General features: G+C 48.2%; 1 protein-coding gene across 2 annotated transcripts in view; it reads left to right on the forward strand.

Moving 5' to 3' along the window:
* The window catches only part of AATF (apoptosis antagonizing transcription factor), a 96,021-nt gene that overhangs the window by 31,106 nt on the left and 42,343 nt on the right, over nucleotides 1-22,572 (forward strand). For both annotated transcript variants that reach the window (XM_029611712.1, XM_029611713.1), the window contains exon 9: nucleotides 19,862-19,929. In XM_029611712.1, coding sequence (XP_029467572.1) covers nucleotides 19,862-19,929 — 68 coding nt within the window. The remainder of the gene's footprint in view (nucleotides 1-19,861; nucleotides 19,930-22,572) is intronic.

The raw sequence follows: 22,572 nt of genomic DNA on the forward strand, positions 1-22,572 counted from the left end.
CTTCAAGGGCCATTATTGCGCGCTGGCTAAAGGAAGCTATTGTTTCTGCATTCCTAGTTCAGGGCCGTCCGATCCCGGTTGGTCTTAGGGCTCATTCTACTCGATCGCAAGCCGCCTCATGGGCGGAATGTCAAAAGGTATCGCCGCAGGAAATTTGTCGGGCGGCTACGTGGAAATCTCCACACACATTTGCCAGGCATTACCGCCTGGATGTCTGGGCCCCAGAGCCCGGTTTCTTCGGGGCTAGTGTGCTCCGAGCGGGACTCTCTCAGTCCCACCCTGGTTAGGGAAGCTTTGGTACATCCCAGGTACGTACAGGGAAAGTAAAATTGGTCCTTACCTGCTAATTTTCGTTCCTGTAGTACCACGGATCAGTCCAGAGTCCCACCCATGGGTAAACGGAGAGTTCGCTCGGCCGGTAGTTATTCTACAGTTATCAAATATTCTTATACTGTACGCCCCCCCTTTACAGGGTATGAGTATGGGCATGGTTTCGTTCATTAAGTTACAGGTTTTTCATTCCCTCTACTCTTTGGGGGGATGTTTTGTTATAGTGGAAGTTATGGTTTAACCTTTCTGCTTGGGTACAGTGTAATACTGACAGACTCTAGGTGGCATCTCGGGGTATAGGGCAGAGTCTGTTAAAACTTCTCTGTCTCCATCTACTGGATGGGAGGCAAAACCCAGGAGTCTGGACTGATCCGTGGCACTACAGGAACGAAAATTAGCAGGTAAGGACCAATTTTCCTATCACAGTCTGAGAATCCGCATTCTTCTGGATCACATTAATCTTCGGCCCGCACTGCCCGCTGTCTGAAAATAGAGGAGGGTGCCGCGGGGGGGGCCTTCCTGGCCACACGACCCGCCCCAGACATCTTTCCCTAAATGGCTCAGCAGCCCATGAGGAGCTGTAAAATGGCCGCGGGTGAGGGAGTAAAGAGCGAAGAGGCCGGCTCCACCGGCTTTCGCGGGCACCGGGGGCTGAGCTGTAAAGGAAAAAACTACAAAGGAAAAACAAACTTACCCCTGGCTGCAACGAGAAATAAACAGCAAGGCCGCAGAGAAGAGACAAGGAAGAGAAGCCACTCCCCAGAAGTTGAAAGAACTCTGCCTTTTTTTTTTTTTTTTTTTTAAACTTAATACAAACTTGATACAAACTTGATCCACAGAAAAAGACAACAAGCCATAATCAAGCAAGAAAGTGAAGGAAAAGGAGGGGAAGCCTGATTCCCCTACTCGCATCTGCTGGAGTCAGAAGATACTGAACTCCTGCAGAGGGGGTAGTAGTATATATGGATACGCCCCCTCAAAGCTTGTGCTGACTCCATCTGCTGGATTGGGGACATAACCCACTGTCTGGACTGATCCATGGTACTACAGGAACGAAAATTAGCAGGTAAATAATAATTTTCTTTTCTTCTGGATCACATTAATCTTGTAAGAGATCCAATGGCAACTGGGCTTTTCCTTAAAGATGTGTTGCTGAGGCACACAGGATGTGCCTCCTGCCAATTGGGTACATACCCAGTCTGCCACTGAACATTATACCTAAAATATTGTGATTGTCAACGATATTTGGCAGTGGAGATCAGATCTTTACGGTCGCTGCTCCAATTCCTTATGCATCTGTTAAAAGTCCCTAGCACTGATTGTCACAGGCCTGGACGGATGCCAACAGAAGTGCATGACAGGGATAATCATGCTGAATTTCTTTTGCATTGATTTGGAGATGTACAGATGAATTCTAATTTCACATAACTGTAATTTCCCTGTACGTACCCGGATCAGTCCAGACTCCTGGGTTAATTCATCCCTGTCAGCAGATGGAGACAGAGAAGAGCCTCGCTGACACTGCTTGAAAAGCCCTGGTGCCACCTGCAGTAGCTCAGTATTTCTCTGTCTCCAGCAGATGGCTGGTGCATTAACCTGCAGGGCTTTTCTTTTTACCCTTGCTGTTTTTTCTTTCCAGATTTTTTCTCTTTCGGGTGAGCCTTCCTCCCAGGGGACTGGTTCCTTGAGGAACCATTCTCTGCTCGGTTGAGGTGTACCGGTCGAGGTCCAAGTTGTTCCGTGGAGTGTAAATCTGGTGGTCCAGATCCCTCCCCACATGAGGCCGGCCATGCAGCTTGTAGCCCTTCTTTTTTGGTCAGAGGTTTTTTTCTCCTTTTACTTCAGCAGCTGTTTTGAGCTGGATAGCTCCTTTCAGCTCTGGGAGAGAAGTTCTCAGTCTTTTGTTAACTTTTTAAAGTTGAAAAAAAAAAAGGTTTAAAACAAGAAGGAAGTCAGCTCCGCTGTGACTCCCCCCCCCCCCCCCCCCCCAGTTCGTACCGGCACTTTTCCTTTTTTCTTTGATTTTTTTTTTTTATGCAGTTTTAGTTTTTTTGTGCTTACCGGCATGGTTTGCGGCTCGGCTTGCCGCGGGTGTGGGGTGGACCCGGCGCACCTAAGTCGATCGGGCCTCTGTTCTGGGTGCGTTTTTGGGGGGGGGGGAAGAGGGTCCATCCCTCCTGGGAGTTTCCAAACACCAGCGCCTCTGTAAGAGCGCGGCTGCCAAGATCGGGCTGTTTTTGCAGGCTCCTGCTGCCCCTGGGTCTGCCGGCTCCCTCGAGACGGGAGCGACGGCCATTTTGGACGCTGGTTTGCGTGCACCGCCATTTTCTGAAGGGGAGGGGGATTCTCCTCTGCGGCTCTCCCCTGTCCATCCCGCCCCCCCCCCCCCCCGATGCGCAAGTACTCGCCGGAGGAGTAGGCTCTCCAGGTCCCTTACTTCAGGGGCCGGGGGGAGACCAGGTCCCCAATTTGCCTCCGGGTTCATGTCCCTTTTCCCCGTATTTCATTCTCCTGTTGCACCAGGCTTACCTGGCGCAGCAGGATGGTTTGGGCATGCAACTTCCGAGTTCCGGGACGCGAGCCGTGCGGCCGCGGGGCTCAGACATTCCCATCTGGCCTAACTTCGTGGGGGCACCAGAGGGCTTGCAGGTCCCGGCCCCTCTGGCTGGTGCACGGTCGGGCTTTTCAGCGCCTGATCTTGTTTTCCCGGATCCGGACCAGGGAGATGACACAGGAATGCCGTCGGTGGCAGAAGGGGATGATCCCAAGATTCTCCGGTTGTTCCGGAGGGAGGTGCTGGCACCTCTGCTTCCGCAGGTCCTTGAGGAGCTGGGTTTAAAACCCCCTCAGTAGGTTCTGGAGTTGGATGGTGCGGACCCCATTCTGGACAGTCTTCGTGCTCCGCCTTCCTGTATCATAGGTTCCCTGTACGTACCCGGATCAGTCCAGAACAGCTGGGTTTTGCCTCCCTTCCAGCAGATGGAGACAGAAAAAGACTTTGCGGACTCTGTCCTATACCCCTGAGGTGCCACCTAGTATCTGCTAGTATTTTTCTGTCTCCAGCAGATGGCGGTGGTGCAAAACCTAGTGTCTGATAGAGGTGCTGAGTTTAGGGTTGGATTTGGTCTGACTTTAGTCTCTTAGCACTTGATTTTACAAGGGAAGCTTAGTTTAAGGATCCCTTTAAATTAAAAAAAAAAAATAAATTACTCGAGATTGTGGAAAACAGTGGCAGAAAGCACAGCAAGTTTCTTTGAGCCTCCCAGGTCCTGGTGGGACCATCCCCCCTGGTATCAGAGGCAAAAGAGCAGGGGGTTGTAGACCCGGGGACTACTACTGCCAGCGGGTGATACCGGGGAGCCCGGCTCACTCAACCTTGGCAGACAGCTCAGCACAGCCTTCAGAGCACTGTGAAAATAAATAAATAAATAAAAAGGTAAAAGGTTTTTTTTTTCTGTTTGGCCGGTCCAGCGTTCTCTCCAGCTCCTCTCTGCCTGCCTTACTGTCTCGGCTCGCGCGAAGGCCCCTGTTGCCCGGTCTATTTTTGGCGCGCTTACCTCAGCTGATCGGAGCTAAATTTAGTCCAAGGCTATGCCTCGTGGTGCGGCCTGCTCCGCATGCGGCAGCGCGCGCACCCGCCTCTCTAGAGCCGGCATCTGTGCAGATTGTCTCGGGAGGTCTGCTGAGGGGAATCCCCGTGGCAGCAGCAGTTCTTTGCGGTGCCCAAAGCCTGGGAGGCTTACAGCTCAGCCGCAGCCACCTGATCCGTTCCTGCTTAGTGCAGGGACAGAGGCCATTTTGAAAACGTTCAGGGATGCAGAGAGAGCTGCGATGGAGGCATGGAGTTCCCCGCCACCTCTCTCCCCGTGACCGGGGCCCTCCGGGGGGGGGGGGGGGCGGCAGGTCTCAGGAGGATCGGGCTGATACTTCGGATAGTGATCCTGAGGGGGCCTCAGATGGGTCGTCTTCGTCATTCTCCTCGGACTTGGTGAAGTTTTTTCACAAAATGTTCAAGGCACGGAGAGCGTCCAAATGCAAGAGGGGCAAGGTCTCTGAGGTTCCCTCGTCCCAAGTCCCCGCTAGTGGGGGGGCATACTAAGTCTAAGCGTCCTCTCAGATCCGTAGCAGGTCCGGATGATTCGTCTTCGTCGGATCTATCTGATGGAGGAGACCCTTCCCCACAAGACCTTCAGGGGGTAGACGCAGGCCAGGATGGTTAGCCCCTGGTGCCCAAGCAGGGAGACGCTTCTGCGCTGGACGGTGATGATCCCAAGGTAGTACGCTTGTTCCGGAGAGATGAATTGGGTCCACTTATCCCAAATATTCTGGAAGAGCTCGGAATTGAAGTCCCGCAGGAGGATTCGCATATGGGAGCGGTGGATCCCATGATGTTAGGTCTAAGAGGTCCGGCTCACTCTTTTTCCCTTTCACATGTGGGTCACTACCTCTTGTTCCGGGAGTGGGACACCCCGGATCTAGGTTTGAAAGTCAGCCGCGCTATGGATAAGTTATACCCGCTACTGGAGGATGTGCTGGAGCTGCTCAGGGTACCCAGGGTGGATGCGGCAGTCTCTGTAGTCACTACAAAGATCACCATCCCAGTCACGGGAGCGACAGCCCTAAAAGATTTGCAGGACCGAAAGTTGGAGGTACAGCTTAAAAAGATATTTGAGATCTCTTCCCTAGGAGTGCGGGTAGCCATGTGCAGCAGTTTTGCTCTGCGTGCGAGCCTGCATTGGGTGCAGCACTTACAATCTATGGCATCCCTTTCGGAAGTGGACGCAGCTCAGGCTGGTCGTTTGGAGGCGGCGGTGGCTTACAGTGCAGACATACTGTATGATCTCCTGCGCATGTCGGGAAGAACAGTGGTCTCCGCCGTTTCGGCCCACAGGCTCCTTTGGCTCAGAAATTGGTTGGCGGATGTCTCCTCAAAAGCTCAGCTGAATTCCTTACCTTTCAAGGGAAAGCTGCTCTTCGGCCAACAGTTGGAAGACATGATTAAGTCTCTGGGAGAGAATATGGTCCACAAGCTACCAGAGGACAGGCCCAGGAGCAGTGGCTCTTTTCCTCAGAGGTCCAGATTCCGGGGGAATTGTCGTTTTTGGGCCTCACTGTCTTCTGGATCCTCCTCTCGTCAGGCTCCCAGCCGTGATGGATTCTTTGGGGCTGTGTCCAGATTACGACGGGGTGTGGATTTGGAAATTCCCTCTTGGATAGTGGTACCCAGCAATGCCAGCCTCTCCGGGTAGGAAGTGGTTGTTGAGGAACAGCAGTGCAAGGTCAGTGGATGAGGTCAGAGTCTTCTTGGTCGATCAATTGGTTGGAGACCAGAGCGGTTCAGTTGGTGCTACCCCTTAGTAGAGGGGAGATCAGTGCGGATTCTCTCCGACAATGCGACAACGGTGGCTTACATCAATCGTCAGGGTGGAACTCGGAGTTGTCCGTTGGCGATGGAGGCTCAACTTTTATTCAGGTGGGCGAAACAGCACCTGAACAGGATAGCAGCCTCTCACATTGCCGGAGTGGACAATGTGCAGGCCAATTTTCTCAGCTGCCACCAGTTGGATCCAAGAGAGTTGGAACTCTCCGACGAGGCTTTCAGTCTCCTGTGCAACCGATGTCCAGGCCCGTGATGGACCTGTTGGTGACATATCGCAATGCCAAAGCTCCTCAATTTTTTCAGTCGTCGAAGAGAGTCAGGAGCGATAGGTGTAGACGCTCTGATGCTTCCCTGGCCAAAGGACATTCTGTTGTACGTCTTTCCGCTGTGGCCGTAGGTCGGCAAGATTCTACGCTGCATCGAGGCTCATTCGGGCAAAGTGATACTTGTCGCGCCAGAGTGGCCGTGGGACCCGTGGTTTGCGGACCTTCTCAATCTGGCAGTAGACGGCCCACTGAGATTTCATCCGTCCCTGAGTCTGCTGCGACAAGGTCCCGTTTATTTCACAGCGGTAGATCACTTTTGTCTAGTGGCATGGCTTTTGAAAGGCGGAGATTGAGAAATAAGGGTTACTCGGAGGAGATGATTACTACACTTTCGCAGTTCCGTAAACCTTCTACCTCCATAGCCTACGTCAGAGTTTGGGGTATTTTCAAGGACTGGTGCCTGAACCACGCGGTGGAGCTGTGTCCAGAGCTACTATTCCGGATGTTCTGACCTTTCTGCAGGCAGGTCTAGTAAAAGGTCTAGCCTTCAATTCCCTACGGGTTCAGATGGCAGCCCTTGGTAGTTTTTGGGGAAAGGTACAGGGCCTTGCTCTAGTGTCTCATCTGGATGTGGTTCGTTTTCTGCATGGCGTTAAACATCTTCGTCCTCCGATTCGGAACTCCTGTCCTTCGTGGAAGCTCAACCTGGTTCTCCGTGCCCTTTTGTAATGCGCCTTTTGAGCCGCTGATGCGGGCAACCTTGAAAGATCTGACGTTGAAGATCGTTTTCCTTGTGGCTATCGTATCGGCGCATTTCGGAACTACAGGCCTTATCTTGTCAGGAGCTCTTCTTAAGGATTTCTAACGAAGAAGTTTCTTTACTTTCAGAAGAAAGGGAACCATTCGTAATGTCCTCTTTTTTTCATTTGAATCAGACGGTGGCGTTTCCATCCTGGCGGGCCTAGATCTTTCTACTTCCAAGTCTAGGGAGTTAAGACAGTTGGACGTCATATCTTTGCCAGACATTATCGACTGGATGTCCGGGCCCCAGAGTCCAGTTCTTTCGGAACCAGTGTACTCCGAGCGCGACTCTCTCAGTCCCACCCTGGTTAGGAAAGCTTTGGTACATCCCAGCTGTCCTGGACTGATCTGGGTACGTACCGGGAAAGGAAAATTGGTTCTTACCTGCTAATTTTCGTTCCTGTAGTACCACAGATCAGTCCAGACACCCAACCGGGGGAAAATGGAGAGTCCGCTCGGCCGGTAGCTGATCAATTTTTCTGCAAGTTTTATTGAATGCCCCCCTTTTCAGGGAAAGGTTTTGGGCATGTTGTTCATTCATTCATAAGGTTCACGGTGTTTTCATTTCCTCTGTTCTTCAGAGGGAAGTGGTTTTATGGTTGCCGTTATGGTTTTTCTAATTTCTGCTTGGGTACAGTATAATACTGGCAGACACTAGGTGGCACCTCAGGGGTATAGGACAGAGTCCGCAAAGTCTTTTTCTGTCTCCATCTGCTGGAGGGGAGGCAAAACCCAGCTGTCCTGGACTGATCCGTGGTACTACAGGAACGAAAATTAGCAGGTAAGAACCAATTTTCCTTTGGTGCGGCAGTTGATTGAGCATGAATGGGATTCCCCGGACTCCAGTTTGAGGGTAGGTAGGGATATGGCCAAGCTCTACCCATTGCCAAAACAAACCTTGGAGCTTTTTGCACTTCCGCATGTTGATGCAGCAGTTTCCGCTGTCACTAAGAAGACTACGATTCCGGTGGAAAGGGGCCGCTGCCCTCAAGGATGTCCAGGACCGATAGCTGGAGCTTCACCTTAAGAGGGTTTTTGAGAGTGCAGCCTTGGGGCTCTGGGCTGCCGTGGGCTCCAGCTTTATGCAGAGGGCATGTCTCTTCCTCTAAGCCAACATCCCTCTCTGTCTTTTTGCCATTCACCCATTTCATTACTGTACATAATTCCATCGTTTAGTCACTTCCTGTTACCATATTTCTTTACTTTACAAAGCCTGTTGCTATATTATTCCCCTTATGTGTTACTTGTAAAGCCCGCTGCTGCATTATTGTTACATGTAAACCAAGGTGATGTTCCGAACGTGCCGCAGTATATAAAAATACATAAATAAATAAATGTCTCAGATGGGTGCAGAATTTTCAGGAGGTACCTCCTGGTCCCGACACATCTGATGCAGATCGCGTGGAGGCGTCTGTCGCGTATGTAGCGGATGCGCTGTACTACTTGGTATGTTTGCTCTCGCGGGTCATGAATTTGGTGGTCGCGGCCAGATGGTTACTTTGGCTCTGTCACTGGTCGGCGGATGTTTCTTCTAAGGCCCAGTTAGGTTCTTTGCCTTTCAAGGGTCGTCTCTGGTTTGGAGAGCAGCTAGAACAGCTCATCAAGCAGCTGAGTGAGACAAAGGTACACAAGCTGCCAGAGGACAAGCCAAGGAATCATCAGGAGTTTCAATCCAGGTCCCGCTTCAGGGTCTCCAGACGATCTCCTTCTTCCAGAGGGCCCATAGGGGTGCAGTCACAAAAGCCTTTTCAGCAACCATGGGGCTCGAATTGGGGTCAGTCCTTTTGCAGCGGGCGACGACCTTTTAGAGCTCCCGTGGCGGGGGAAGCAGCAGCGGTGAAGTCCTCCCACTCCGCCGTTCCCTATATAAGGGGCCGGCTGGCAGATTTTTACGGAAAGTGGACCAAAATCATGCAGGATCAGTGGGTCCTCTCAGTGATAAGAGATGGTTACGCTTTAGAGTTTGCACACTCCGTTCGCAACCTCTTCTTAGTCTCCTCTTGCGAGTTCTCGGCAAAGCGTCGGGCGGTTCGGGAGACTTTGCGCAGGTTGTGCGGTTCAGGAATAGTGGTCCCAGCACCGCCTCACAAATGGGGCAGGGGTCGTTACTCCATCTATTTCGTTGTCCCGAAGAAGGAGGGAATGTTTTAGCCCATTCTGGACCTCAAATCGGTCAACAGGTCCTTACACATTCCACGGTTTCGAATGGAGACGCTACGGTCGGTAATTGCGGCAGTCCGCTCTCGGGAGTTCTTGGCCTCCCTGGATCTGACGGAGGCATACTTGCATATTCCAATTCGTCCAGTGCATCAGCAGTTTCTGCGTTTCACGGTGTTGGGTCAATATTTCCAATTCCAGGCTCTGCCTTTCAATCTAGCAACGGCTCCTCGCACGTTCACCAAGGTGATGGTGGTGGTGGCGGCGGCTTTCCAATGCGAAGGGGTGTTGGTGCACGCTTATCTCGACGATTGGCTAATTCGGGAGAAGTCGTTGGAAGGCTACCATTCGTCAGTTCAGAAAGTGGGTTCATCTGTTGGCATCTCTTGGCTGGGTGGTGAACCAGACGAAGAGTCACTTGGAGACATCCCAGGTGCTCGAATACCTCGGAGCTCGTTTTGACACGAGCCAAGACAGGGTGTTTCTTATGCAGGAGAGGATGCTCAAACTACAGTCACAAGTTTGCCGCTTGTTGGCATTGAAGGTACCACAAGCCTGGGACTTTCTACAGGTTCTGGGTTCGATGGCTTCAACCCTGGAACTGGTACCGTGGGCCTTCGCGCACATGCCTCCCCTTCAGAGGGCCCTGTTGGACAAATGGAATCCCCTGTCGTATGCTTTTCATTTACCAGTTTTGCTGGAAGCGTGTGCGCAGAACAGTTATCATGGTGGCTACAGTCTTCCAATCTGCAACGTGGAGTCAGCTTAGAGGTTCCGAAGTGGGTGATTCTCACTACCGATGCAAGTCTCTCTGGTTGGGGAGCGGTCTGCGAGCGACAGTCAGCCCAGGGCACTTGGTCGGCAGTGGAAGTCTCATGGCCAATCAATCGGTTGGAGACTAGGGCGGTGCGGCTGGCACTTCAAACCTTTCTCCCCCTCGTTCAGGGTTGTTCAGTCAGAGTTCTGTCAGACAATGCCACAATGGTTGCGTACATCAGTCATCAGGGCGGGACCAAGAGCCAGGGGGTGGCAATGGAAGCGCAAGAGTTGTTTCAATGGGCGGTACGGTACTTGGTTCAGTTAGCAGTATCTCATATCGCAGGTGTCGACAACGTTCAGGCCGATTTCCTCAGTCATCACACCTTAGGCGAGTGGGAGTTGGTGGAGTCTGCGATGTGGCTCATCAGGAGAAGGTGGGCTGTCCCCACATCGATTTGATGGTGACTCGACTCAATGCCAAAGCTCCTTGGTTCTTCAGTCTCAAGAGGGAGTACGGGGCTGAGGGAGTAGACGCTCTAGTTGTGCCTTGGCTCTGAAAGTCTTGCTGTATGTGTTCCCGCCGTGGCCGCTGGTGGGCAAAGTATTGCGCAGAATAGAGAAGCACCCCGGGAAGGTAATCCTAGTGGTTCCAGAATGGCCGCATCGACCGTGGTTCGCAGATCTCGTCAATCTAGCAATGGATGGTCCGTTGCACCTGAGTCATCTCCTGGAACTTCGTCAAGGTCCCGTATTTTCCGACCAGGCAGATTGCTTTTGTCTAGCGGCTTGGCTTTTGAGAGGCATTGCTTGAAGCGGAGAGGATATCCAGAACTGGTGATCACTATGCTTTTACAAGCCCGGCGGCAAGCTACTTCCCTCTCATATGTTTGGGTCTGGAAAGTGTTTGAAGCTTGGTGTACTGACCGAGGGATTCTTGCGGTTCAGGCCTCGATTTTCCAAGTCTTGTCTTTTCTACAAGAGGGTTTAGCTAAAAGTCTTGCTTTTAATTCCCTTAAAGTGCAGGTAACGGCTGTAGCCTGCTTACAAGGCAAGCTTGAGGGTTATTCCTTGTCGTCACATCCGGATGTACAGAGGATTCTTCGGGGAGATAAAAATTTGCGTCCTCCGGTGCAGAAAGTATGTCCTCCTTGGAACCTTAATCTGGTTCTGCGGGTACTGTGTGATGCTCCATTTGAACCAATTAGGAGAGCGACCCTTAAAGATCTGATACTCCAAGGTATTGTTCCTGGTGGCCATTTGTTCCGCCAGGAGAATTTCAGAATTGCAAGCCTTGTCGTGTAGGGATCCATTTCTTCAAATATCTGATTCCGGGATTACGTTGCGTACGGTTCTCTCTTTTGTCCCAAGGATGTGGTCTCTGCCTTCCATGTTAATCAGACTATTGAGCTTCCGACATTTGCAGACTTGGATGATTCTACACAGCATGCTAGGGAGCTTAAGCTGTTGGATGTCCGCAGAGCCTTGCTTCGCTATCTCAAGGTTACTAATGAGTTCAGGAGGTCTGATCATCTTTTTGTGTTATGGAGCAGGGCAAAGAAGGGTACCCATGCCTCCAAAGCAACTATTGCCAGATGGCTTAAGGCGGTTATTGGGTCGGCATACATTCTCAAGGGTCGTCAAGTCCCTGAGGGTTTGCGGGCCCACTCGATGCAGGCTCAGGCTGCTTCTTGGGCAGAGGCTCAGTTGGTGTCTCCGCAGGAGATTTGCAGAGCAGCGACTTGGAAGTCGTTGCATACTTTTGCAAGGCATTACCAATTGGATTTGGGATTTTCTGATTCCAGGTCTTTTGGTGAAGGTGTCTTGCGAGCGGGACTCTCCAGGTCCCACCCTCTCTAGGAAGCTTTGATACATCCCAGGAGTCTGGGGTACATGTCCGGGTACATACAGGGAAAAGAAAATTGGTTCTTACCTGCTAATTTTCGTTCCTGTAGTACCAACGGATCAGTCCAGAACCCACTCGGGTTGGAGGGGGAGAGTCTTCTGCTCAGCTATAATCCTTTCTTTGTCAAGTTTTTGGCGCACAAGGTTTTTGGCTTGGGTACAGATTAATACTGAACTACTGCAGGTGGCATCCGGGCTTATCAAGCAGTGTCAGCGAGGCTTTTCTCTGTCTCCATCTGCTGGCAGGATGAATTAACCCAGGAGTTTGGACTGATCCGTTGGTACTACAGGAACGAAAATTAGCAGGTAAGAACCAATTTTCTTTTGATGTTTATAAGTTACTAACTAGAAAAAATTGATAGTGACCCTTTCAACTTTTGTGGACTCTTATAAAGTTTTAACCTGTCTGCAGGTTATCCATCTATGCGACATCCTTACGCAAACAGGTAGCTGGTAATCCTTGAGGTACAGAGCTACTTGTTCTAAAGCTTAGCAATAAACCTCTACTCTGTTCCTGATGTCCGAGGAAGGTGATTTAAGGCGGAGGGCTATGAGTTGGCTAGATTATTCTGGAACTTAGTACTTTTGTGCACTACCTGGGTACGATGTCTGATGTCAACCAGGGTTAATCAGCTGTACAGACTAGATAGGGGAGCGTCTTTTGGTTACCTGTTTGTGAGGAAACCAATCCCTGTTCTCATTTTGCTGTGCCCTTTCCCAAGCAGCGGTGAAATGGAAAGGCAATCGAGGGAGGCCTCGCTTCCTCTTACTACACTCGCTCCAGCTCAGACCTCAGACAGTGACTGGCTCTTCGTGTGGTATTGGATACAAAAAACACAGCTTGTGCTTCGCAATCCATTTCCAGTCAGCAGAGAGTGAAAAATTAAAGGGAGCTAATCTATTGCGTTGATCGAGCAGGTCTACCCCTTGCAATAATTTTATACAGTAAATACACTTGTATTAAAGATGTGGGAAAAAGTCCCACAGCAGCTATGCCTGTGGGGCCCAACCACCTTTTCACAATTGGTGACTTTGGTCACGTTTTCATGCTTAAAGAATGTAGACCTCCTGGTGTATTGCTTCAGTAACTTCTCCTGCTGAGATTAGTGACCCTAGGACATTAACACTAGCTTGTGCTTTCAGATCAGTTTTAAGATGCATTCTGAGCTTTTTATTCTAACCCATTTCAGGTTTGTGTTCTAAGCAGTCAAGCTCATTGGTTTACTAGAAATTATTGAGGGACCTATGTCTTTTCCCGTCAGCTCCAGCTAAGTGCTGATGGGATGCTTTTTTTTCTTTCTTTTCACCCTGTAATTGCAGATACAAAGACAAATAGTAGTCACTGACTGGCCCTTCGTCCTGCCACGTAATTTCAACTCTGAAACGTTCCAAATTCAGAGTTATGACAAGTCCCATCTTATCTTTTCCCCTTTCTGGTTAATTGGGGTGCCGAGGTTAATCTAAATTAAAACTTAAACTAATAGAGGTCAGAGAAGGCAGCAGAAACACCTGAGTAATACAAATAGGCTGCCATGCACAACTTTATCTTGGCCAGTCCCCGAGAGGCGAGCGGCAGCAAATTGGAGGTGTTTGAGTGCTCTGCAGAGGTGAATGATGGGTGACGCTCACCAGTACAGAGTATCTTCAGCAAGGCTCCAGATTGCATAGACTGCTGTGCCAACTTCTGCCAGCCGCTCCCAGCAGTGAGAAACGGGACCAGTTGCCAACATCTGGCAGCACAGCTAGAATGGGTACAAGTCTTGAAGCCCTGCGGACTCTTAAATGTGGTGCTGGGAACTGTGGCGACTTTAATCATTTACCAGTCTGTGGCAGCAGGCTCCGACAGCTTATCCGAAGCTCGTACATCACATGCCAACAGCTGCTGAGCCGCAAGGCAGCTACACGTTAATTTTGTAAATTCTCTATCTCTTCTCTCTCTCTCTCCCCCTTCCCCTTTCTCCAAGTGCATTCCTTGGGCGAGATGATATGCCCAGATTGCCGCTTCATTGTCCGCTCGCAATTGCAGTCCTTCATGGACATGATACTGCAGCTGTTTTGCTGACCTGGTTAATTTCTTCTGCTGAATGGGATCGGGTAGAGATTGAAGCTGAAGGCAGTGCTGCCGATAGGGCTGGAGAGAGTGGCTGGGCTGCTTGTATTCTGTCGCCTTCCTATTAAATGCACTTCATGAAGTTCCTTCCTGCTATGTGTCGGGGAGGGAGCTAGAGCAGGGAGTTGCATGCAGAAACAGGGCAGCATGTCACAGTGCATCAAGGAGCTTTTACTTACACCTCGTTATGACTAAACAAATGCTTGTGTGCGTGAGCATGTTTTTATATATGTTAACAGGACTTCAAGGTCTGCCATTATGCCAGCTACATGTCTCCAAAGCACATAAGATATTTTTTACTTGTTCAGAGGAGGGAAAGAAAAGACCTGCTGCATAGAGAAGAGCCTCTGGCAGAGCTGGGGTTGAGGGAACCTTGGCTCTCGGTCCTGCAATTTTAGTTCTCTCTTCCCTGCATTGTTTGGCAGGAGGAAGACGAACCGAAAGATCGTATCATCTGCTGCTTTGTTCCCTGACCAGTCCCTGCAGCTATGTTGAGCCCGGCCTGTGTCTAGGTTGTAAAATGAGCATGGTCCTTTTAGGAAAGGTATCACTGAAGCTGTCAGGTCTACAGAGCACAGAAAATTATCTGCCAGTGGAATAAAAATAGATAGCATTATAAGACGTTACGTAAACTTCCCTAGCAACATTGATTGAGGCTGGACCCAAACACTGTTTACAGATTAACACTACAGAAATCGGCATGCAGCCACATCTTGAGTGCACAGGTTGGCAACTTGTTTCTGGCTTCTGGACTGTGGAAGAAGTTCTGTGACATTCAGTAGCAATCCCAACAGCTGGCTCCATCCCCACAAGGAAAAAACTGAGAGCCAGTTCAAGGGGAAAGTCTGCCTGAATTTTCACACATCAGGGCTTAATGCTGGTAGTGATTTACTTACACTTCCTAGTTAATAATTAGACATTGGGAGACATCATATATCACTCCTTATGGAATACGTGGACTTTGATGAGAGTTTTCTGTTTGGATTTAATAAATATACGGCCAGAGCCGCCCAGCTAATGAAATGTTGCAGCTTGGAAAACATTTTAGTGTTACTGTGTTCAGCAAATGAATTTATCATTCATTCTGAATCCGAGTCTTAGTGTGACTTTGGTGCACATGCATAATGCGAAACCGTGAACTAGAAAGCATAAAAACTAATCAAATCCTTTAAAGACCAAAAGCATTGAAGCAGTGCTAGGCTGAATCGTTTCAGAGATAGCCTCTGGCTACAGCCACCTTTGTTTTACCAACCAGAGTTAGTGGCGTGTTTTTTTCCTAATTATTTTTAAAAGCACAGTGTGAATGTTGGAGAATACATTTTTTTGACACGGGAGATGGCAAGGGGGGGGGGGCGGGGAGGGAATTTTTTTTTTTTTTTTTTGTACACTTGACCTTTTTGGTAATCACCATAGGCGCACTCTCCCTCCAGTTCCAAGGCTGAGCCCGAGCGACTCCTCTGGTTGACAGATGCCTGCACCCCTTGCGCTGCGGCCAGGCACTGGTATCTAGGGAAGGGAACTTGCGGAGAAAGAGGAGAATGGATCAGTTTAAGTCCAGAAAGATGAGCTTCAGCACACAAAAAGAGATCTTTATATTCTCTCCCATGTTTTCCCTTCTTCTTTTTGTGTAAGTGAAGATACCATCATAAAGTGACTTACTAATGTGATTCCTCCATTTGAAATGGAATGGGAACATTTAAGTACTTTTATTTTGTCTTTGATTTGAAGAGGATAGGAACATGAAAGCTCATTTCCAGATAATGTCTTGGACAAGCAGACCTAACTTATTTATTTAAACCATTTACGTACCGCAAAATCCAATTCAATGTGGTTTACTGCTAAAAAAAACATCAATGCAATTGCATGTAAAACAGGGCAGGTAATTATCGACCAAATAAAATTGGACATCAAAATTAAAACAGACAGCGTCCTCAAGTTCCAAAGAATGGAGTGAATTTTCAAAGGAGTTGCATGAGTAGAAGAAGCATATATCATAGCAATTTTCAAAAGCACCTTTATGCAGGTAAGACCTTTTTGAAATTTCAAAGGTGTTACAAGCGTAAAAGAAGCAATTTTCAAAAGTCCGTTTAAGCATGAAAAACCTTTTGAAAATTACCGCCATGGTGCGTAAATGTTGTGGTCTAGCAGTTTTTCCTCCCAATTCTTTGGGCAGGCACCCAGCTCAGTTGAAGCTGGCTTCTCCTGGGCTGCAGGACTGTGAGCCTTCATTTGCAACTACTTAAAAAAACACAAACAAAAAACCAACAAGCAAGCATCTAATCCAGCCATTGCAGTGATAGCCAGGGGCCGCAGACTGGATTCCTCCAGAACTGGGGTTCCCCTGTAGGTACCAGGATCAGTTCAGACGCCTGGCTTTATGCATCTGTGCCAGCAGATGGAAACAGAGAAAGTTTCACTGACACTGCTTGATAAGCCCTGGTGCCACCTGCAGTTCCTCAGTATTTCTCTGTCTCCAGCAGATGGTGGCTGGTGCATTCACCTGCAATTTCCTGTGATTTTTCTGCCTTTTTTTTTCTTTTTCCGTTTCTTTTTCTCGGGAGCATTTTTCCTAGGGGTCTGGTTCCCTGGGGGAACCCTTCCCTGTTTGGTTAAGGTGGATGAGCTGGAGGTTGGTGACCTTTTTGTACGCTCGCTCCGGCTCCCATCCGATACACTCTGAATCTAGCCACTAAACATAGAAAAATAGTAGCAGAAAAAGATTGTGCGCGCCTATCTAGTCTGCCCAACCACACCAGCTATTCCTAGTGCGGTGGCAGAGACTCCCTCCCGCAGAGGTTGTGAACACGCCTTCCTCCAGGGAGCCCTGGCCTGGCTTGGAAATTGAACAGAGGCCTCTAGCAGGCCTGCTTTGTTTTTTGAATAACTGACCAATAAAAATGTCTTCCTCATACTTATTCAGCAGTAATGTCTACCACTTATATCTACCATGAATTAACTGTGAACACGAAAGCCTGCAAGTGTTTCATTAAAGCTCTGCCAGCTTTTCTTGGCATGATTTAGAATGTTGCATGTGTACTGTCCATGGTGCTGAAATGCGTGCATGTGTTGGGGAGGTGTTCTTTAGCTCTTTGTGTGTAAAGAACTTGGTCTTGCATTTTCTTGTAATGCTGTGATTCCAGCTCTTTCATGCTGGTACATATCTCTCACAAGAAGAAATTCATACGTTGGGGAAGGTTGAATCTGCTGCTCAGACTTAGCAGATATGACATCTTCTGGTGCATACATTCGCTGCAGCACTGCAAATTAGCCACATTTAATTCTAATGCTGTATTAAAAACAGGAGTTGGTTTCCAGCCTGTCTGTCATTTCAGCACCCTGGACAGTGCATTTCAGTACAGCAGAAGTAGAGTGAACTAGTTCACATTGGACCCAAAGTTTCAGATAACCAAAATCAACAGGGAGCAGCTTATAAAACATTTAGCTCAATTTGACTTGACCTTCAGAATGGCCTGAGCCAAACTTCATATAATACTTATCATTTTTATAGCTCCATTGGATATACGCAGTGCTCTACATTGTTGATACTTATTCAGGGGCAGGAAGTCCTTGCCCCCCAAAGAGCTTACAATTTAAGTGGGTACATGAGGCAGTGGTAGATAAGTGATCCTGTTTGGAATACAGATACAAAGTATAACATAGGGCCCTATTTACTAAGCATTTTTCCTGTAGAGTCAAAACAAGAGAAAACATTTAGTAAATAGGCCCCTTAATTTGCTAACATTTATGTAAATCTAAACCAAAGATTTTCTTTAAATTCATCTCAAAATTTGTATTGTGATCAGAGCTGACAATTGGAGTAAATACGAGTGAAAAATATGCAGGTCTGATGTGGATTAAATTGAATCAAAGAAGGTCTCCCACTCATGATGTAAATACAGATGTCAGTATTGACTGTCAAGCCAATAGCCTGCCCCCTCCCACAACACTGAGAGAGGGGGCCATGACTAATCCTAACATGCAGAACATCTCCTCCCCCCCCCCCCTAAAGACTCTTGATAACTGAAATACAGCTGTGGTCTCTCTTTATTTTTTATTTTTATTTTCTGTTTATTCTCCCTACCGCTTGGCTTTAGACTAATATCTTTGACCAGAAACAAAGAAACCTTTTTCTGCTCAGCCCCAGGGGCAGCTGTTTACCAAGCGGCAGTGGCGTTACACGGGTTTTTCCGTGTCGCATGTCTGTGTAACACTGGATTTGGGTCTTGTATTTAGCTGCCAGAAGTGACTGTGATGAAGTAGGAGAGATAAGCTGATAGATTGGCTGCCAGGAAGATGCTGGGAATCAATCAGATAAACGGGGCAGAGGAGTACTTTGCTGTTTCACAGTGATAATAAACCATTGGTCCCCTGCTCTCTGCAGTTTCCTTAGAAGTCTCCAAATAAGCAAACAATAAAAATATTTAATTGTTGCAAAGTCATCTCTGGCCCTGGTTTATTTTTTTTTTCAGAATATTGAAGTCACCTGTCTGTATGAATCTATTTTCTGTAGTAACCTGTTAATTATTAATCTGTTTTCAGTGTTGCACACCCGTTCCCCTTTTATATTTTTCAGCTCTTGTTCTCCTTCTTAACTTTGCACTTTCCTGCTATCACTGCCTTTGAGTTATTTTACCCTTGTGGATTGTCCTTTATTAATGGGATTTATTAGTTTCCAGTGCTGTTTTTATTTTTATATAAATCAGTGTATTTGAACATTTCAGCCATCCAGCCTTGCACTGAGAAGTAGACATTGCCTAAGTACAAGCCATTCTGTGATCAACTTACTCAGCTCTTCCTCTCCCCAGCTCAGCAGCCTCTTCAGGGCTCCAGTCCATTGCTCTTCAGAGTGTGAATATATTCCCTTTTTTTGATGCCCCTTCCCTGGGTGACTACAAGATCCCTTACTGTCTGAGGGCTTGAAGGCGGGGGGGGGGGGGGTCTCCCTAGAGACTGATCCCTGCAGGCCCACACTCTTGCCAGCAGGGCTCAGACTACGAGTGCCTGCCCTCTTGAGTATTGTGTGCAATTTCTGGTCACTGCATCTCCAAGAGATAGCAGAATTATAAAAGATAGAAGGGCAACCAAAATGATAAAGGGGATGGAGTGATTCCCCTCTGAGGAAAGGCTTAAAGAGGTTAAGCCTCTTCAGCTTGGAGGGGAGGTATGATAGAGATTTTTAAAATGAGTGGAATGGAAGGAGTAAACATTAATCATTTGTTTAGTCTTTCAAAGAGTACAAAGACCAGGGGACATGCAATGAAGTGACTAAGTAGTACATTTAAAACAAATAAGAAAAAATAATTTTTTTTACTCAACGCATAGTTAAACTCTGGAATTGGTTGCCAGAGGATGTGGTAAATGGGTTTAGTATAGGGTTTAAAAAAAGTTTAGACAGGTTTCTGGAGGAAAAGTCCATAAACCATTTTTAAGGTGGACTTGGGGAAATCCACTGCTTATCCCTGGGATGCAATACTTTAAGGATGTTGGCATAATGTTATGTTGCCAAGTACTTCAGTAAGGGTATGCAAGCCTCTTGCCCCCCCCCCCCCAAAACAAACCATATGCTCCTTTGCCCCTCGTGCTGTATATGTCATTGATGAAGTATTACATAACTGAAGTGCAGGGCTTTTTACTAGTATAACCCTTCCTCATTAGCAAATGTTTGGTGTGACTCTAATAATGCAGTTTTACAGGAATAGTATTTATTATTTGCTCAGGTTTTCCAACCACAACATTTAATATACACATGTATTAGTGGGGAAAAAGCTATGTTTACAAACTATTGCCAAAGCACTTCTGTAAACGCTGACTGATTTTGGTCTTATTGTACAACTGGCCTTGGTGGATGACAAAAGCTGCCTTAAATCTTAGAGAAGGTTGAATGTAAAAGGAGAGCTGATGTCCCTTAAGTTGCAGCTTCTGCATCAGACACATTTCACCATTTCCACCTGTGTGTGTGTGTGTGTGTGTGTGTGTGTGTTTCTCTTGGTCTCCAGATCAGCAATATTAACATTTTGGATTAGTCTTTCTTAAGCTGTACGGTCAGTTTCTGCGGGTAACAGCATTATTGAGAGATCCTTTCATTTGTTCGCATTTTACCTGTTTTGTAAGTTTGTACCTATGCACTTTTTTTTAACCTGATTACCTCTCCTCCAGCTGCTCAGAGAACTTATAGAGCGAAAAACCAATGCCGTAGACCCCAACGACCAGGTGGCAATGGGCAGGTGAGTGAGAGAGCTTTGCTGTCTGCTTTAACTGTGCCAGAGTTATATTCTAATTTTCTGCCTGGAGAGATGATTTGAAAAAATCTCGGACTTTAAAGTACTATTAAATATGCCACCGGGACTGGATGGCAAAATTTGGCTCAGCGTAAATTATCAAAAATAACATTTAAAAATGATGTTGCGAGCATGAAAACAAATCTCTGTGAAGCGTGTTGACTTATTTGTTTTACAGTCTGGCTGGGCCTTGTTCCCACCTTTCCGCTCCCTTGTCTCTTCATCAGTGATTTGTTTAAAAGCTGCACACTGATTCTCGATTGCTCAAAATACGTGGCGGCTCTTCCTTCATGCTTCATCTTGTTCCTACAGGCCCTTTATTTCTTTCTTCTAAAATGTTTTTGGTTACATTTTTTAATACTTTCTTTAATTGTACAAAGCCTGAACCCTTTAATACTTGGTCAAACTTGTTCTTTCAATGTTCGTTCTTCAGCTGTCCTTGCTGTAGTCATGTTTCTTCCCTGTACGTACCCAGATCCGTCCAGATTCCTGGGTTTTGTCTCTCTTCCAGCAGATGGAGACAGAGAAAGTTTCGTAGGCACCACCTCTTAACCCGGTGTGCCACCTGCATCTCTTCAGTATTTCTCTCTCCAGCAGATGGAGGTGTTGCACAACCGTCAGTTCTGTACCTGAGTTAAAAAAAAAAAAAAACCCAAAAAAACAAACCCCCAAAATAAAAACCAAAAAAACCCAACCTAGGATTTCTTGGACATTGTTGAGACTTTCCTTCCAGGAGGTTGGCAGGTCCTGGTGGGACCATCCCTCCTGGTAGAAAGCTAAGGATGAGCAGGGTGTGGGGACCCCAGAATTGCTCTTTCTGGAATGCCGGGGTGACAGCTGGTGGTCCAGCTTCCTCCCCTTCAGAGAGGATTGTGGGACGCCTCTGCCACCAATCTTCAGGGAAGTAAACTTTATTTATTGTTGGTAAACATTATAAAAAAAAAAAAAAAAAAAAAGAAAAGGGAAGAAAAAGAGAAGTGGCTGTTTCTAGTGCTTGCCCCATCGCTAGAGGCAGAGTGTTCAAGCCAATTTGGTCTCGCGGCTCCTGATCCCATTTACTGTTTTTGGTGTCTGCTGTGTGGTCAGGGTCCTGCCGGGCCATGCCACGTGCGGGCTGCTGCTCCGCCTGTGGGGAGCACTGCTCATGGCTCTCCAAGGCTGGCTGATGCTCCCGTTGCCTCTCCGGTGGAGAGGGTTCTTCATGGGGAACTGAGGCGGCATCCAAGCAGCGCAGCCTGGAAGGTCACTGGCTGCTCCAGAGGAAGCGACTGACCCATTTCTACTAAACATGGGAACGGCAGCCATCTTGAACCTTTCATGGCTGCTGAGGAGAGAGCGGCAGGGGGAGGGGATCTCCCGCTAGCACTGTAGTCAGCCAATTTGTAGCCCCGATGAGGCCCAGGGGGCCCTAGAGGGGCAGTCAGGGGGGGATCCTGATCCCCTGGAGGGGGATTTGTGTGGTCCTTCTTATTTTTCTACAGATTTTATCCTTTTATTGCATAAAGCATATCTGGCCAGTAAGGCCAAGAGGTAGTGTTCCCCCAGGCACAGGCTTCCTGAAGGCCCACCAAGAAAGGTGCCCAGGTGGTTGGAGATGCTGGGGGGCCACAAGGATCCATATGGTCAGAGGTCCAGCAGTGTAGGGGGCCGCAGATGACTTTTCCTCGGAGGAGTCCGACCAGGAGGTGCCCTTGGGGGATGGTCCTCATGGTGTCCCTCCTCCCAGCAGTGATCAGGAGGGGGAGCCTGAGAAGATTCCTTCCAAGGAAGGGATTGATCCTAAGGTCATTCATCTATTTCAGAGGGAAGAGCTGGGTCCTATGATACCGCATGTCCTGGCGGAGTTAGGAATAGCGGTTCTGCAGGAGGAGACGGACCAGAACACAGTGGATCCAATCATGGCTGGTTTACGGGGCCCGGCCAGGACTTTTCCTTTCCATAAGATGGTCAAGCTATTGATGGTTAGGGAGTGGGATACTCCGGAGACTGGTCTTAAGGTTAGTAAGGCTATGGATAAGCTTTATCCCTTGCCTGAGGAGACTCTGGAGCTCTTGAAGGGTGCTGAAGGTGGATGCTTCCGTGTCGGCGGTCACAAAAAGAACCACCATTCTAGTAGCTGGCGTGGCAGCTCTGAAGGATCTGCAGGTCAGGAAGCTTGAGGTGCACCTCAAGAAGATTTTTGAGGTCTCTGCTGGGCATCCAAGCTGCGGTGTGCGGTTTTATGCTTCTGGTAAGTCTGAGATAGGTGCAGCAGTTACAGAGTGCCAGGGACCTCTCACCCAAGGAATCAGAGTAGGCAGAATGCTTAGAGGCAGCGGTAGCTTATGGAGCAGACACTTTATATGATCTTATTCTCACTTCTAGGACAGTGGTGTCTGTGGTCTCGACTAGGAGGCTTTTGTTCTTACAAAACTGGTCAGCGGACTTTTCATCGAAGGCTCAGCTTGGGGCGCTCCCCTTTAAGGGCAAACTCCTTTTTGGAGAAGACTTGGAACAGTTGATAAAGCAGCTCAGAGATAATGTGCATAAGCTACCGGAAGACAAGCCTAAATGGCCCAAAGGGTTTCTGCCGGTTCGCTCTCGCTTTTG

This window comes from Rhinatrema bivittatum, chromosome 8, assembly GCF_901001135.1.
Source record: "Rhinatrema bivittatum chromosome 8, aRhiBiv1.1, whole genome shotgun sequence".
NCBI lineage: Eukaryota > Metazoa > Chordata > Amphibia > Gymnophiona > Rhinatrematidae > Rhinatrema > Rhinatrema bivittatum.